At 40.4% G+C, this 14,914-nt stretch overlaps 1 protein-coding gene across 2 annotated transcripts in view; it reads left to right on the top strand.

Annotated features, from left to right (window-relative positions):
* Positions 1–911: 911 nt before the first annotated feature.
* The window catches only part of LOC131139865 (protein kinase C-binding protein NELL1-like), a 238,263-nt gene continuing 224,260 nt past the window's right edge, over positions 912–14,914 (top strand). For both annotated transcript variants that reach the window (XM_058089793.1, XM_058089792.1), the window contains exons 1-2: positions 912–1,053; positions 1,459–1,587. In XM_058089793.1, coding sequence (XP_057945776.1) covers positions 1,005–1,053; positions 1,459–1,587 — 178 coding nt within the window. In that variant the 5' untranslated portion in view covers positions 912–1,004. The remainder of the gene's footprint in view (positions 1,054–1,458; positions 1,588–14,914) is intronic.

Raw genomic sequence — 14,914 nt, 5'->3', positions numbered from 1 at the left:
CATGATTTATGCTGTGGAACTAGACAGGACATAGGTTACCTTGAGTTCCATTTATTGTTTTACTGATAACCCACACACAACACCTGGGTCCTAAGGCCATCTGTTCAATTATTTTAATAAAATATCCTCCAGGATGTTGATGGCTTTTTTTGTGATTGTTCTCGCCTAAAATGTCTGATTTCACGGCAGATTTTTCACAAAGTTCCACATTCCAAAAACATGTTAGGTTAATTGGTGACTCCAAATTGTCCATAGGTATGAATGTGAGTGTGAATGGTTGTTTGCCAATATGTGCTCTGTGATTGGCTGGCGACAAGTCCAAGGTGTACCCCGCCTTTTGCTGGGATAGGCTCCATCATACCCAAGCGACCCTAGTGAGGATAAGCGGCATAGAAAATGGATGGAAAAATAACATGTATTATGGGGGGTGCTTTAAAGTTTTTAGGTGGGCTCAAACCACTCTAAAATACACCAAATCTCTTTCATGCTAAAATAGCCTAAAATTATGGGTTGTTGATTTGGCATCACGTGACAGCCCAACAATGCTCACTTAATACAGAAAGAAATGTCTAATTAAAATGCCTTTGTTTACATTAGCATATACCTAATGTTATTTTACATACTCATATATTCTATACTGGACAGCCGATGTTGACAGCTCCTTTTGTTAACCTCAAAAATTGGAACTTTGAAAGAGGGGGCCGTCATAGAATGATGACTGCACCCACCCCTTCTTTTTCCGCTTTTGTCCACTTAGACAGATTTAAGAAATTGACATTAACATCACATACCATTACATAAAGGTGCAGGTATTGGCCGACATTGTAAAACACTAAATGGCTGCTTTAATGCTTTGCAGCATCCCCTGCGCCGGTGTCGTGGACTGTTCCTCATTTCTTGCACATCCAGTCAGAGTGAGAGCTGCGCACACGCACCAAGGTGCTGGTGGAGATACACAGCGGAGCGCGTCACTCAGGACTCTGCACAACGCAATTCCAACACAAATGGATATTTCCGTGGCTTTGATATACCTTTTCTTTTTTTCCAGACCAGGTAAGAGGAAGAAAACAACACGAATAGATTATTTGTGAGCGCTGCGTAATTAACGTGTGCATCAGTTTGCATCTTGCGCCGAACTGATCAAGGAAACATGGAGTAATGTTCGTAGAAATGGCATTCAGTTTGTAGACTAAGAGAACGCAGTGGGTTAGAAAAGGACAACTCTTTGCTGTCTGCGCACAGTGCACCTAACAGAAAGGCAGGGAACAGGTGCAGGTTGCAGACACATAGCCTGCCATGTATTTCTGCAGGAATCCAATCAACAAAAAAAAAAACGTGTTAAAACGACTTCAAGCACAAGTACTCATTTAGGCTAAGTGCATGCAGCAATAATATGACCTGAGATGATTCACAAATGTTTCATATGTGTTGAATCATGTCTTCTTCTCCCTTTGCCAGTTTTGGCTTTTGGGTCAGATCAAGACTACCAGATTGATATCATCAATGAACTTGATTTGGCAAATGCCACCTACGGAATTACCCAAGTGGCAGGACTTCACAATATCAGCAAGGCCTTCCTTTTTCGAGGTAAGATGACATTAAAGTTGGGAAATGTACTTTTGTCATTTACGTTTTAAGCATTTACGGAAATTCCTTCTTGAGTGCATTGCTTTCATGTAGCAACACAGAAATGAATAACACACCTAATGTAAACTTATCCAAACTCAAACCGCATTAGCGATTATGTGGTTAAGCCAGTAAAGTGGTTCTTTCACTATCAATGTTAATTATTATTATTAACAATGGCGCCGTAGATTGCTTAATATGAAGGTAACATTATGTAAAATGAGAGTTGTTGGCTGTTTTAGGAGTTTTTTCAGAAGGCTTTATAGGTGGAATGGTTGCATCGCATTATGTGTATTCTTAGCTGTCTCTTTTTAGCTGTTTTTATACCTTTAGAACGCACCGAAAAGAGGAAAAAAAGAGTGTTCATGTCTGACATAAGGCTTGTGGATGATGGGCCAAAAAACAAAAACAGTTTTCCTTCAAGTATTAGTGCAGATAGTTTAACCCTCATGGCAGCATCTTCTCTAAAATTACAATCATGCATCACAGGGTGTCACAGTAAATAGCATCACCGTGCTTCTGGTGCAAGGAAACACTCAAAATGCACTTTGCACGACTACATTTATGTACGCCTTTTCTGTATTTTCCAAATAGCTGGAAATGCCTTTAATGTTGTATAAACAAAGTTGCAGTATCCAACCTGTAGATGAAGTGACTGGAAACAACACTGGTCACTTATAAATACTTTAATTAGAATTGTGTAGTTGTGAAACTAGCTTTTGCACACATATATAAATCAAAAAGCCTCCACACAATATACTACAGATACAAAGCAAACCAGGATATAAGCTGGCTAAAACAACGTGTGATTTTGAAACTTAGGCCTCCAGTCACAACAAGGCTTCAATAAGCTATAATTATATGATATTAGGCAACACATGCCTCGAATGTTTACAACGTCAAACTTAAAATACTCAGACTTTAGAAATATGTAGTTCTATAAATGGATTACAATAGTGATGCATTAAGTACCTCACAAGTATGGGGATCAGAAGAAACCTTTGCTTTAAGCATCCTAGCTTCTGTGCACTTTTGAAAAGGTCTGATAATGCTCTTGAGCGCTCTCCCCGTACTCCCATGGCACCCTCAACCATAAGCCTATTGTTAGAGAGTAGACGTAGTACGGACACCAAAATGTAAGAGAAGTAAGAACAGTGTTGTGTAGTGAATGTGGGAGCGTTTAGGAGCTGGCTTTCTAAAAATAAGTAAGCGCGTTTTTAATGTTTCCATGTATTTTGTATATACAGCAGTGAAACGTAAGCTATCACATATTTATTTAATCTAGTGTTGACATTTCAAATGGTTCCATGTTTCAAGGGAATACCGTACATGAGTTTGCTTTGGCTCTCATGGGAGAATGACTGTTAAAAATGCTGCTTCAAAAGCCTGACCCAGTAAAGCAGAAAGCAGAAAGAAAGAGTTTTTTTGTTTTAAAGTGTCACATTTTAAGGATGCTGGCACAAACACCAGTTGCTTGAATCAATTCTGCAGCCTTGGATGCTGAGCACTTTAGAGTGTGTGAGTGTTTGTGTGTATGCCAATGGAATGGATGAATGCAGGATGCGGGACACCTAATTAGCCAAATATGAAGCAGAGCTGCCCAAGTTTGAAGGATGGAGGACACAGGATTCACAGCCCTCCTTTTTTTTTTATTGCTCGTGACATCTACACACTTGCACACTCCCACTGTTGCCAAGCTGCTCTCCTTATGGTTTTCAGCTTCACAGTGTTGAGCTGCACCATCGAGTGATAAATATGGTTTGGGAAACTACAGGGAAGTCTAAAGATAGGCATACACTGAATGGCTATACATATAATAATCCCTTACTGTAGTAAGTCAAAACAATATTTAGAGCTCACAGTATGCATCTACTAGAGTTGCAAGTGAATTTATCACAATGTACTGTCAGGAGGGTGTTATTCCACTTAATTGCTGCAGGTGGCAGTAGAGTGCATCTCTATTTAGCTTTATTTGCACAGCGCACAGCTACTGTACAGTTAACATAGTAGTGCATGCTGACTTGTCCTCTTCAGACAATATTTTAGTGATTGCACGTGCCTGCAGGTAATTTCTGCAGCAACTTGACTTTTCAAAATATAAAAACAGAGAGGCAGACGTTCTAATAGGTTTCTGCTACAAAAAGTCCATGATTAAAGGTCTGTTAGGAGCTGCGCGAGAGCTGTTGTGACTGACTGTGTAAGTGATTATTCAGAATGATTTATGTATGCTGGATGTAATCATGTTGTGTTGTGAACTCAATATAATATTTCATCTGTTTAAACGCATACATTGTGCAAGAGCATATTGTAATGCAGTTGACGTGGCGTTTCGATTAGTGTCCAAGTACTGTGTAAGAGAGAGTTCAGTCTTTGGCTGGAGAGTCACGTTGGCCTCTCACCTGCACAACGTAACGTATCCTGTGAGTCACCATCAGCAGATGCTTTGCAGAAATCATCATCTCAGCATGACTTTATCTCATCTCGATCCAGCTCTACTACTGATGATAGCACCAGTGCACTTAATGGAAGCTGGTTAAGGACAGACTGCTGCTAAAAGGTCCTTACAGTCATGCCTTGCTATGATGGGTTTTCAGAAATTAGTTAATTCATGAATGATCTCTGTTTTATGGTTGACTTTGGCCCATTATTAGTAAACACACATTGAAACACAAGCCATATTCTGGTCATTAGGCGGCAGTAATGACACAAAACATGAGACATGACATTACATGAGTCACACTGTAGTCGTCAGCCATTGCATTGCATTGCATTGCAAGTTGTCCTCCCATTCCGTGAGGAAGTGGTAAGTTTTTGGCATTGTAATTTGCTTCCTCATATTGTTTGAAAGCATTTCTTAGGCTTGGAATAAATACATTGCAGGCTGACTAGTTAGCTCGCTAACATGCTATGCTTCAATGGCAGTTTGGTATAAACAATGAATAAAATAATAATATAAATATAATGTAACATGACATGCATGTTAAGTGAATTGGCGACTCAAAATTGTCCATAGGTATGAATGTGAGTGTGAATGGTTGTTTGTCTATATGTGCCCTGTGATTGGCTGGTGACCGGGCCTCTGGCCTGAAGTCAGCTGGGATAGGCTCCAGCATGCCCACCACCCCCGTGAGGATAGGCAGTATCGAAAATGGGTGGATAATATAATACAATATTATATAATAATAAAGGTAACTCTAGGGGTGTTATTTCATGTCTACAGGTCTCTAATGGTTAAAAAAAACATATTTATAAAGTCATAAAAAGGTTTTCAATGCTCGAACTACATTCCATTTAAAAATATTGAATGCTACATTGTGGAAATTCACTTATCGTGGTCTGGTCCGGAACCAGTTACCCCCAATAAACGCGGAACGACTGTATCCCACCTTTTGATGAATGAAAAGAAAAACAATGGTAATACTCGCCATCTGAGCATTCATAACCAGCACAGCTATATAGTACAGTATTTCCATATGCATTGTCGTGTGTACTGATGCTGTCGAAGACCTAATGCTAAAGCTACTTACCACTGACAGACGTCTTGAAGTAACCTCTTTTCTTGAGAAACTTCGGACTGCACAGTCTCCACATCAGTGGCGGGTTGCATGGAGGTGGGCTGTGGGTGGAATACATTAAAACACAAAATACAAAGAAATAAGTGCAAATTCTGGAAGAACTAGAACACTTTTTGTGCTGGTTTTCATGTGTAGCTGTTCTGTAGGAGTCCACAACTCAATACAAAGGGCCAAAAAATGAGCATAATTGGTATGTTTAAAATATCCTCGTCTTGATTCTTGTGAACTAATATCATATTTTATCTTGTCTTATGAGCTGAGTGCACTGTGCCGCCTCTAGTTAATACCATATCATTTTCTAATGTCTTGAAAAATGAAATGCATTAGTGAGTTGAAAGATGGCAATGGACGTTTTATACTTGTCCTACAACTTTCTGGCGTTTGCTACAAATCTATCATTTCTACAGTATTAGTGCTGTGGGATAAAAGTTTTTTCAGGGACAAATACATTGTGTAACGCAAGCATAATAATATTTCATAGTTTGGTATGCCAAGGTTTAGTTCACTGAAAACATCATTCATAAACAAGTTACAGTATGTGTGTTTCTTTAGAGATTTTAATTGATATACACTGCTATATTTACAGGAGGCTTATCTCCTGTTTTCTCAGTATTTCACTTATATGCCCATCTAATCAAGGATAACAGAAGGTCATCTGGATAGGCTGATTAAAATTCCATCCTACAACAAGTGTCCTTTCATAGGTGCCTATCAACTCGCTATAGGGAACCTGTTCATGGAAATCCAAATATCCTGATCTTTGATGTGCTTTAGGGGAATGTTATCATTTTTTTGTCAGGTTTGGCTCCTCTTAAACAGATCCCTGTATGCGCTCTCACAGGGGAGAGAGAACTAAGCTGCCTTTAACGGAATGAAAAATGGCAAATTAAAGAGCCCAGTTTAGCTCACATTGCAGATGCTGCGGTAAAAATAGACAGGAGGTGGTAGAAGGTGTAATCAGAGATGACACATTTTGGAAATATGTATAAATATCACAAAAAAATCAACACATATGCTTAAAGAAAATTTCATTTTCTTTAAGTTCACCTTTTGTCTGTCAGTGTTGTTTATTTATACTCTGTGAAGAACTGAGTCAGGATACATATGGCAACGAGCAAGTCCCGTGTAGCAGGACCCGGCAGGCTCTGGGCAATTCACAGCGTGAATGAAGCTAAGCAATACTACGACAATAAAGTCTTACAGAGCCACCAAAACCAATGAAGGCTATCAAACCTTTCATCTTTTATGTATGAGCTTCCTGGCTGCCTACAACTGGAGGAGGAGGCGAGACACTGTTCCCACCTCACAGGAGCCTCTATGGAATTATTCTATCTGAATTATTCATTGTACAAGAGGGGGATATCTTTTAAAGCAACAGGACATGTCTCTATTACAAGCTTGCTTTTGTATTAAAGGCAGTATGTAGTGATTGTTGGATTGTGCATTGTGCATTGCTAATTCGGTAACCGCGTGATCTCATTTTTTTCACACCCAGACAAAAATCCATATGGCCTCAGGCATCACGGTAATGTTCAATCTGTAATTTATTTATTAATTGTAACAACAAATTCCTATGGGTAATGATTGATGATAAAATAAGCTGGAAATCTTGCATTAATAACATACAATATAAAGCGGCCACGGGCACTTCACTACTGCATAAAGCAAAACATGTTCTGAACCAAAAAGCCTTCACACTTTGTTCGCTTCACTGGTGTTATCATACTTGAATTTTCGTGTAGAAATATGGGACATAACGACAAAATGAAAAAAAAAAAAACACCTCTACAAAATTGAATTCACTTGCCATACTGCAAAACAAAATTTCAGACCGTACATTATGCTGTGTAAGGAGAACATACAAACCCTTTATTCCTTAAATCTTGAATATGGAAAAACTGATTTGGTATGTCTTCAGACATGTAAAATCATGCACAAAGCAAACAACAACCTGTGTGCAATAATATACAATTATTGTAACAGAAAATTTGACCTAAGGGAAAGGATTATTTAAAAATATCTGTATGGATTGAGACATTAGACCAATGGGACCAATAGCACCAATAGCACCGATAGGACCAATAGCACCAATAGCACCAATAGCACCAATAGCACCAATAGGACCAATAGCACCAATAGCACCAATAGGACCAATAGCACCAATAGCACCAATAGCACCAATAGGACCAATAGGACCAATAGGACCAATAGGACCAATAGGACCAATAGGAGCCAGTTTCAGAAACGGTAAATGTATTTATTAGGGATGATACTTTAGGGATGATGATCCTGATCCTGAAAATCAAATAAGGATCCGCTGCTGATCTTCTGTATTTTGAAGATTGGATACTATTGGCTGGCGCCCAGTCCAGGGTGTACCCTGCCTTTCGTCCAAACTCGGCTGGGTTCCAACGTACCCCCGTGAACCCAACAAGGATAAGCGGCATACAAAATGAATGGATGGATAACTGGATGGATGGATCACTGCAACAAGGCTCTGACCGTCTGAGTGTGAAGCTTCTGGGATGAGACTCTGCACCTCCAGACCATGGTTCTGAGTCGGAAAAGGGTGGATTTCACCCTCTGGTTTGAGGTCCTGCCACAGGTGTAAGAGTTCAAGTATCTGGGGGTCTTGTGCATGAGTCAGGGAGGTTGGAGTGTAAGGTTGGCAGGTGGATCGGTGCAACATCTGCAGTAATGCGGTTGCTGTACTGGACTATCGTTGGCTTCATTCATTCATTCATTCATTTTCTACCGCTTTTCCTCACGAGGGTCGCGGGGGGTGCCTATCCCAGCTGTCTTTGGGCGAGAGGCGGGGTACACCCTGGACTGGTGGCCAGCCAATCACAGGGCACATATAGACAAACAACCATTCACACTCACATTCATACCTATGGACAATTTGGAGTCGGCAATTAACCATGTTTTTGGAATGTGGGAGGAAACCGGAGTACCCGGAGAAAACCCACGCATGCACGGGGAGAACATGCAAACTCCATACAGAGATGGCCGAGGGTGGAATTGAACCCTAGCTGTGAGGTCTGGCGCTAACCACTGGACCGCCGTGCCGCCCCCAGCTTTGGGTTGTGACCAAAAAACAAGATTGTGAATCCAAGTCATCAGTTTCCTCCGTAGGGTGGCTGGACTCACCCTAAGACATAAGATGAAGAGCTTGGTCATCCGGAAGGGGCTCAGAGTGGGGCTACTTTGCAAAATTCACCTATTGCGGTCGGGTATGGAACAAATGAACCGCGATAAACGAGGGACCACTGTATCTGTTATTGTTAAGACATTGTAGAAATATTACTCATCTTGCAAGTACTGCTTTTCGAACAATGATGTACCCTATGTACAGTATATATGCAAGGGCACCTTATGTTATTCATGTAAATGATAAGTATTACATGCTTATCTTGGATTCCTTGGCGTTGTGACTGGAAACTTGTGTGAGTCACCTGACATAGTTCAATTAAATGGCCCGTTTATGGACATCTCAAGCTGTTGGTAGAATGGGCTTTTTTCATCAGAAGCCTGATCTAATTAGTCGTGTTTTCTACTGCCTAAAGCTGTTATTCTTTGTTCTGATTTTATCACAGTTAACCTATAATAGAATTTGCTCTCGCATGGATGCCTGTCATAGCCTGTTGTACGTTGGAAATGTTCTTTACGACTTTATGATTACAACCACTGTTATTTTGCTGTTGCGTTTCAACAATATGAACATGTAATACAGTGGAACCTATGACTGTAGTGTGTGGGTATGTAAACTAGCCATTGCTTGCAATTGACTTTCGCCAGAAACATGAGAATGGGCAAATTTATTTAGGGTTTAGGATTAGTATTTATTTGTGTATATTTATACGTTTTTTATTGATTATTTCGTTTTTTGTGTGAATTGACAAACTGTGGTAAGATGTGGCAAATTAATTGTATGCTCTTTTGCTGTACTTTTGATTGCAACAACATGAAAATATCAGTACAATGCAACTAATGTGACATGTAAATGTAATAATTATAAATAATTATGAAAACAACCGCACATAATACAGAAATAAATCAGGAAATGAATTCAATACGAGGTTTATTACGGAACCAAATCGACATGTGACCACATATAACATGGCATTACGCACCAAGAGCAGCACAGAACTAATATTATTAAAGCCCCCATCTATGCATTTAGGCACATCATTAACATTCATGAACAAGGTTGAGAATAGAAAATTGGGGGCCGACTAGATAGCTTGGTAGCTTTTAGGCTAGTAGGAGCTGTCTTCTGTCCCTGCAGTGATCACATAGCCTGCTCAATGGGATGTAAACAAAGAATAATACAGTGTAAAGTGACTTGGGTTGTTGTTTCATGTGTTGTCGTGGGTGCGCTGGAGCCTATCCCAGCTGTCTTCGGGCAAGAGGCGGGGCACACCCTGAACTGGTCGCCAGCCAATCACAGGGCACATATACACAAACAACCATTCACACTCACATTCATACCTATGGACAATTTGGAGTCACCAATTAACCTAGCATGTTTTTGGAATGTGGGAGGAAACCGGAGTACCCGGAGAAAACCCACGCATGCACGAGGAGAACATGAAAAAGAGATGGCCGAGGGTGGAATCGAACTTGAGTCTCCTAGTTGTTTGGCCTGTGTGCTAACGACTCACCATGCAGCCTCTATTAATTAATTAAAAAAACATATTTAGAAAGACAAACAGATTTTCCATGCATGAATTACAAAAATATTTATTCATTCATTCATTTTCTACCGTTTATCCTCACGAGGGTCGCGGGGGTGCTGGAGCCTATCCCAGCTGTCTTTGGGTGAGAGACGGGGTATACCCTGGACTGGTCGCCAGCCAATCACAGGGCACATATTGACACATAGACAATTTGGAGTCGCCAATTAACCTAGCATGTTTTTGGAATGTGGGAGGAAACCGGAGTACCTTTGTGATGTCACAGAGGAGCGTGGCTGTAGGCGCGATATGTTCTCTGCCTTTCCCCAAGCTCTGCTTCTCTGTTTACGAAACAAGCTCAGGCAGAAGTTATTGTATTTGGTGATTCCCAGCAAGAGAAAAATATTTCCATCGGTCAACGCCATTTTGGACTGTTTTTGTTAGAAGCAGTGTGGTCTCTCTGGGAACGGTGTATTAATGTTGGACACGTTGTACGTCCATGTGACTTTATTGATATATTATCAACTCCTATACCCATTATATTAGAAAGTGGGCTTCGTTTGTAGTTAGGAAGCACTTTGGCCGTGTGACCGATCGTATAGCTGAGTGGGCATGCCCGGAGGCAGGCGGTGGGCTGGAATAAATTAATAACAGATTATTTTGGCAGGAAGCACAAATCCAAAGAAATACAGCTGGAATATGTGCAGTTTCTGGAAGATCTAGAACGTTTTCTTTGCAGGTTATTGTGTGGAGCTGTTCTATAGAAGTCCACAACTCAGTACAAAGGGTTGAAAAATGAGCATAATAAGTTCCCTTTAATAATAGTAATAATTAATATGTGATGATATGACCGGGGCTTGATGAGTTGTTGTCAGTATTATCACTATATTGTCAAATTATTCTTATCATCTTTTGTAGACACAAACATATTTTCATAACTGTTGATTGAATTGATTTTCCTTCTGTTATGTTATCAGACATATATGTCTGATTTCTTCTTTCATTTCAGTTTAACATTTTTTTGTGCATTGGATTGTCAGAAGCATGTGGTATAATGTTAAACGCACGTATGTCCTTCTACTGCACTCATCTATCTCATCTGGCATGGCCTTACATTGTCCGTACATTGTAAATCGTCTGCATGAAGCAAGGCAACATTATCACTGCTTTTCCATGCTGCGGTTTTATCAAAAAGCAAGATGCAGCTATGGTAGCCTCAGGACATGTTTGACAAACAACCTTTGCACTCAGGATGAAGCTTGCATCACACTGGGGCAAAATGGGAGCACATCGCTGTTGCCTTATCGGACGGATCTGGCAGATTTTCATGTTGAAAGTGTGGGGAAAATAAACCTTAACATCCCTTGAAGGTTGGGAAACATGTGCCCCTTCTTGAAGGGCTGTTTGGTGGAACTCACATTCACTTTTAATGCGATAAAGGGTCACAATTTGTCAAATGATTAAATTGTTTGGGGGTGGTTATGCCACAGTGAAAAAGAGGGGTGTTGATCAAAATGTCAAGGAAAAGGGAGAAAAATTGTAATAAATTTCAGATTGTTACGGCGGCCAGCATTGTTTGTCATTTTCTCTTGGTTAAAAGAAAATATTTGAGCCAGCACCCCACTTTGGGTTTTCATTTAATTTGCTACAGTTATCTGTTGTACTTCATCAGCTTTCAGCTATTTCAATTACCTCACTAAACTTACTTTGAATAGATTTGTTTTTGTTTAAACAAAGGTTGAATGAGCCTACACTCAGCAGGTGTCAATCATCTGACCTGTGGTACATGTGGTGGTTTACACTGATTCTTCATTTCAGTAAAAAAAAAAAAAAATAAAAAAAAAGAGAAGCTCGATGCATATACTGTAATTTGTTTTTTCAAAAGGATGGAGTCTGGATGCACAAAAATAATTTGCCGTGTTTGTTATGTATTATTGTTATTTATTTGGATCATGGGAAATGTCAGGCCTGTGTTAGACTTGTATCTGGGTATTGGCAATATATCAATATATTGTCAATTTTCTTGATTTAGTTTTTCTTTTGCTATATAAATATATATATATCCCTTGGCAACCCCTCCCCTATCAATCGTTCCGGGGTGAATTATGTCCCGGTAACCTACCACTACACAAGCCCCCCCCCCAGAATTCACCCATAGTCAAAATCGTCCGCACAGCCCCACCTTCCCCGCCCTCTCTGCCAAGCATGGTGTGGAACACCACATTGACACCACTGGCCCACCCGTCCACGCCCGAGCCCGCCGCCTCGACCCCGCGAAGTTGGCAGTCGCCAAGTCGGAGTTCGCCAATATGGAGCGCTTGGGCATTGTCAGCCGTTCTGACAGCCCGTGGGCGTCCCTCCTCCATATCGTGTCCAATGCTGATGGCGGGTTCCATCCATGTGGGGATTACCGCCTTAATGATGCTACCACGCCCGACCGCTACCCTGTTCCCCATGTCCCCATATATATAAATACCCTGATATGCTGAATCAGGGTTATGGCGTCTAAGCTACACAAATGTACCATATGGAAAAAAATATTGAATTGATGGAATAACTATTGTTTCATAAAAGTACAACATATAGACCTGTTCTGTATAACGAGTATCAGCTCATTCCTAAAGGTTACACAACTGTCAGGAAAGACGTATGGAACTAGTCAACAAAATCCACAGTTAGCAGGAGGCCAATTTTGCGGGAACATGTCGGAGAAAGAGAAGGTAACACTGGAGAAGAAGTCCACAACCAAGCATGGCCAGTCTTGTATGAGAAAACAGTCCAATGCCGCAACTGCACTGCTTATTACAGGCAGCTGATGCCACACAGACATAATACCAGAAAAACCTTGACGCTCACATATTTATTTAAACATGTTTTAAAATAATACTCTATTAAAAATGATGTCCCACGTCTACAAACATTTAGTTTTACCCACCTTAACTGTGAATATTAACCCTGTCTGCTAAGTGTTCAAACAATTGGCTCCAAGATAAGCAGGAAATATAACACTTTCAGGGCTGCAGTTTATTAACGTTTGAACTTGATTACGACTCTTTAGGGAATAGAAATACACCCAATCATGCAGAGATTTTTCAACCCTGTGTTACCTCAAAATCGTCTCTGAAAGGAGCAATTTATTGCCATAAAAACAAGAGGAACATATCAACAGCCATTTCTTTCTGAAATGCATCATCATTTATCCAACCCCAACACAGTTGCTTCACCTTGTTTGGTTGCATCAATGAGTCCCCTGACAAAAATCTGTCGCCGACACATGTTAAAAGTAGATAAAAGACGTTTCTTCACACACAAGTTTGTTCACTTGTTATGCTTTTACTCTGAGTTCAAACCACATATTCGAGTTGTTTTTTTTTTAACTTTGAAAAAGATATTGTGTGTTGAAATGCATTATGTTTGGTCTCTATATAAAGGTTTTGCAAAGCTGTCATCCTTGATATTATCAAATTATTATTTTTTAAAAATATATTAATTAATAAATCACATTGTTACAGCCTATTATTACTGGTAGTCATATTTAAGATTTAAGTGTTATGTGATTCATGCCTAAATTCAAAGTAGACCTATTATGCTTTTTCCACTTTTCTGACCAATAAATGTAGTTCGAATGTTGTATTCTCATGTTAAACAATGACATAATGAGTTTTGCGAAGTTTTTGGAAGTAAGCCCTGAAAAACATTTGGGATGGCTCAAAATGGTAGGTTTCAAAAAGCATGGTAAAACTGCCCCTTTCTGTCACAGATATACATTCTGTCCAAGTCTCTGCCATCCCCCAAGCTCTGCTTCCCCAGCCTTTCCCCAAGCGCTACTCTGTTTACGTAACACGCTCAGGCAGAAGTTATTGTATTTGGTGATTCCCAGCAAAAGAAAAATATTTTCATTTATCAACGGCATTTCACACGGGACTGTTTTTGTGAACATGAACGTGAAATATCAGCCTGTATATGAAACTGTTGCTGGAGCCAGAAGCAGTGCGCTCTTGCCTCTAACAAAGCGTATCCGGCAATGACCGCTCTTCCTCGGGAAGGCGGGTTTGCCACACGTTCGGCTTCTCCTGAACGCCACCGCACCAGCGGTGCTACGTTACCACTCTGAGTTCAAACATTTATTATCAACTCCTACACCTACTATATTAGAAAGTGGGGTTCGTTCATAGTTAGGAAGCACTTTAGGCGTGTGACCACTCGAGTCGGCGTACTCGGAGGCGGGCCTTGGGGGGAGTACATTAAAACAGTTTTGGCGGGATGCACGAATCCAGGGATATACAGCTGGAATAGGTGCAGTTTCTGCAAAATCTAAAAAGTTATCTCTGCGGGTTATTGTGTGTAGCTGCTGCATTGGAGTTCACAACTCAGTACAAAGGGTTGAAAAATTAGCATAATAAGTCCTCTTGAAGCATTTTTATGCATAAAAATGGCAAAAATAACTAAAATACAATACGGTTTAAGGCATTCAAAAGATCTTGATACAGTAAACCTCGGATATATCGGACTCGGATATATCGGAAATTCGCTCACAACGGACAGATAAAAAAGAACCGATTTTTCTGTAATGCATTTCCAATAAAAATTCATTGCATATATCGGATTTTTTATAACGGATTTCGCCCATTTCGGACAAAATCTCCAGTCCCGTTCCAATGCATTTCCATTAAATTTCCCTCGCATATATCGGATGGCCGCATCGTGGCGCTCCGATTCGGCGAATCGTGACAGGCCGCTATACGACGTCATTTGCAGCGTTTGCAGCGTTGCCTGCGCGTCCAGGTACATTGGAAACATAGTCAAGGAAGTGCCTTTTTATAACGGATAAAATCCGATTTACGCATATACCGGATATAAATCCGATATATGCGTAAAACGGACATTTTCCGGTATACGCATATAACGGATTTCGCTTATATCGGACAAAACCAGTGGGAACAATTGAATCCGATATATCCGAGGTTTACTGTAGTATTCTACACTAGTCACTTGGTGTCAGTGATGTTACTGCAATATTGGGTGGCACCCACAATC

Source organism: Doryrhamphus excisus, chromosome 12, assembly GCF_030265055.1.
Source record: "Doryrhamphus excisus isolate RoL2022-K1 chromosome 12, RoL_Dexc_1.0, whole genome shotgun sequence".
Taxonomy (NCBI): domain Eukaryota; kingdom Metazoa; phylum Chordata; class Actinopteri; order Syngnathiformes; family Syngnathidae; genus Doryrhamphus; species Doryrhamphus excisus.
The sequence above is the reverse complement of the archived record's forward strand: the minus strand, read 5'-3'. Positions and strand labels throughout refer to the sequence as shown.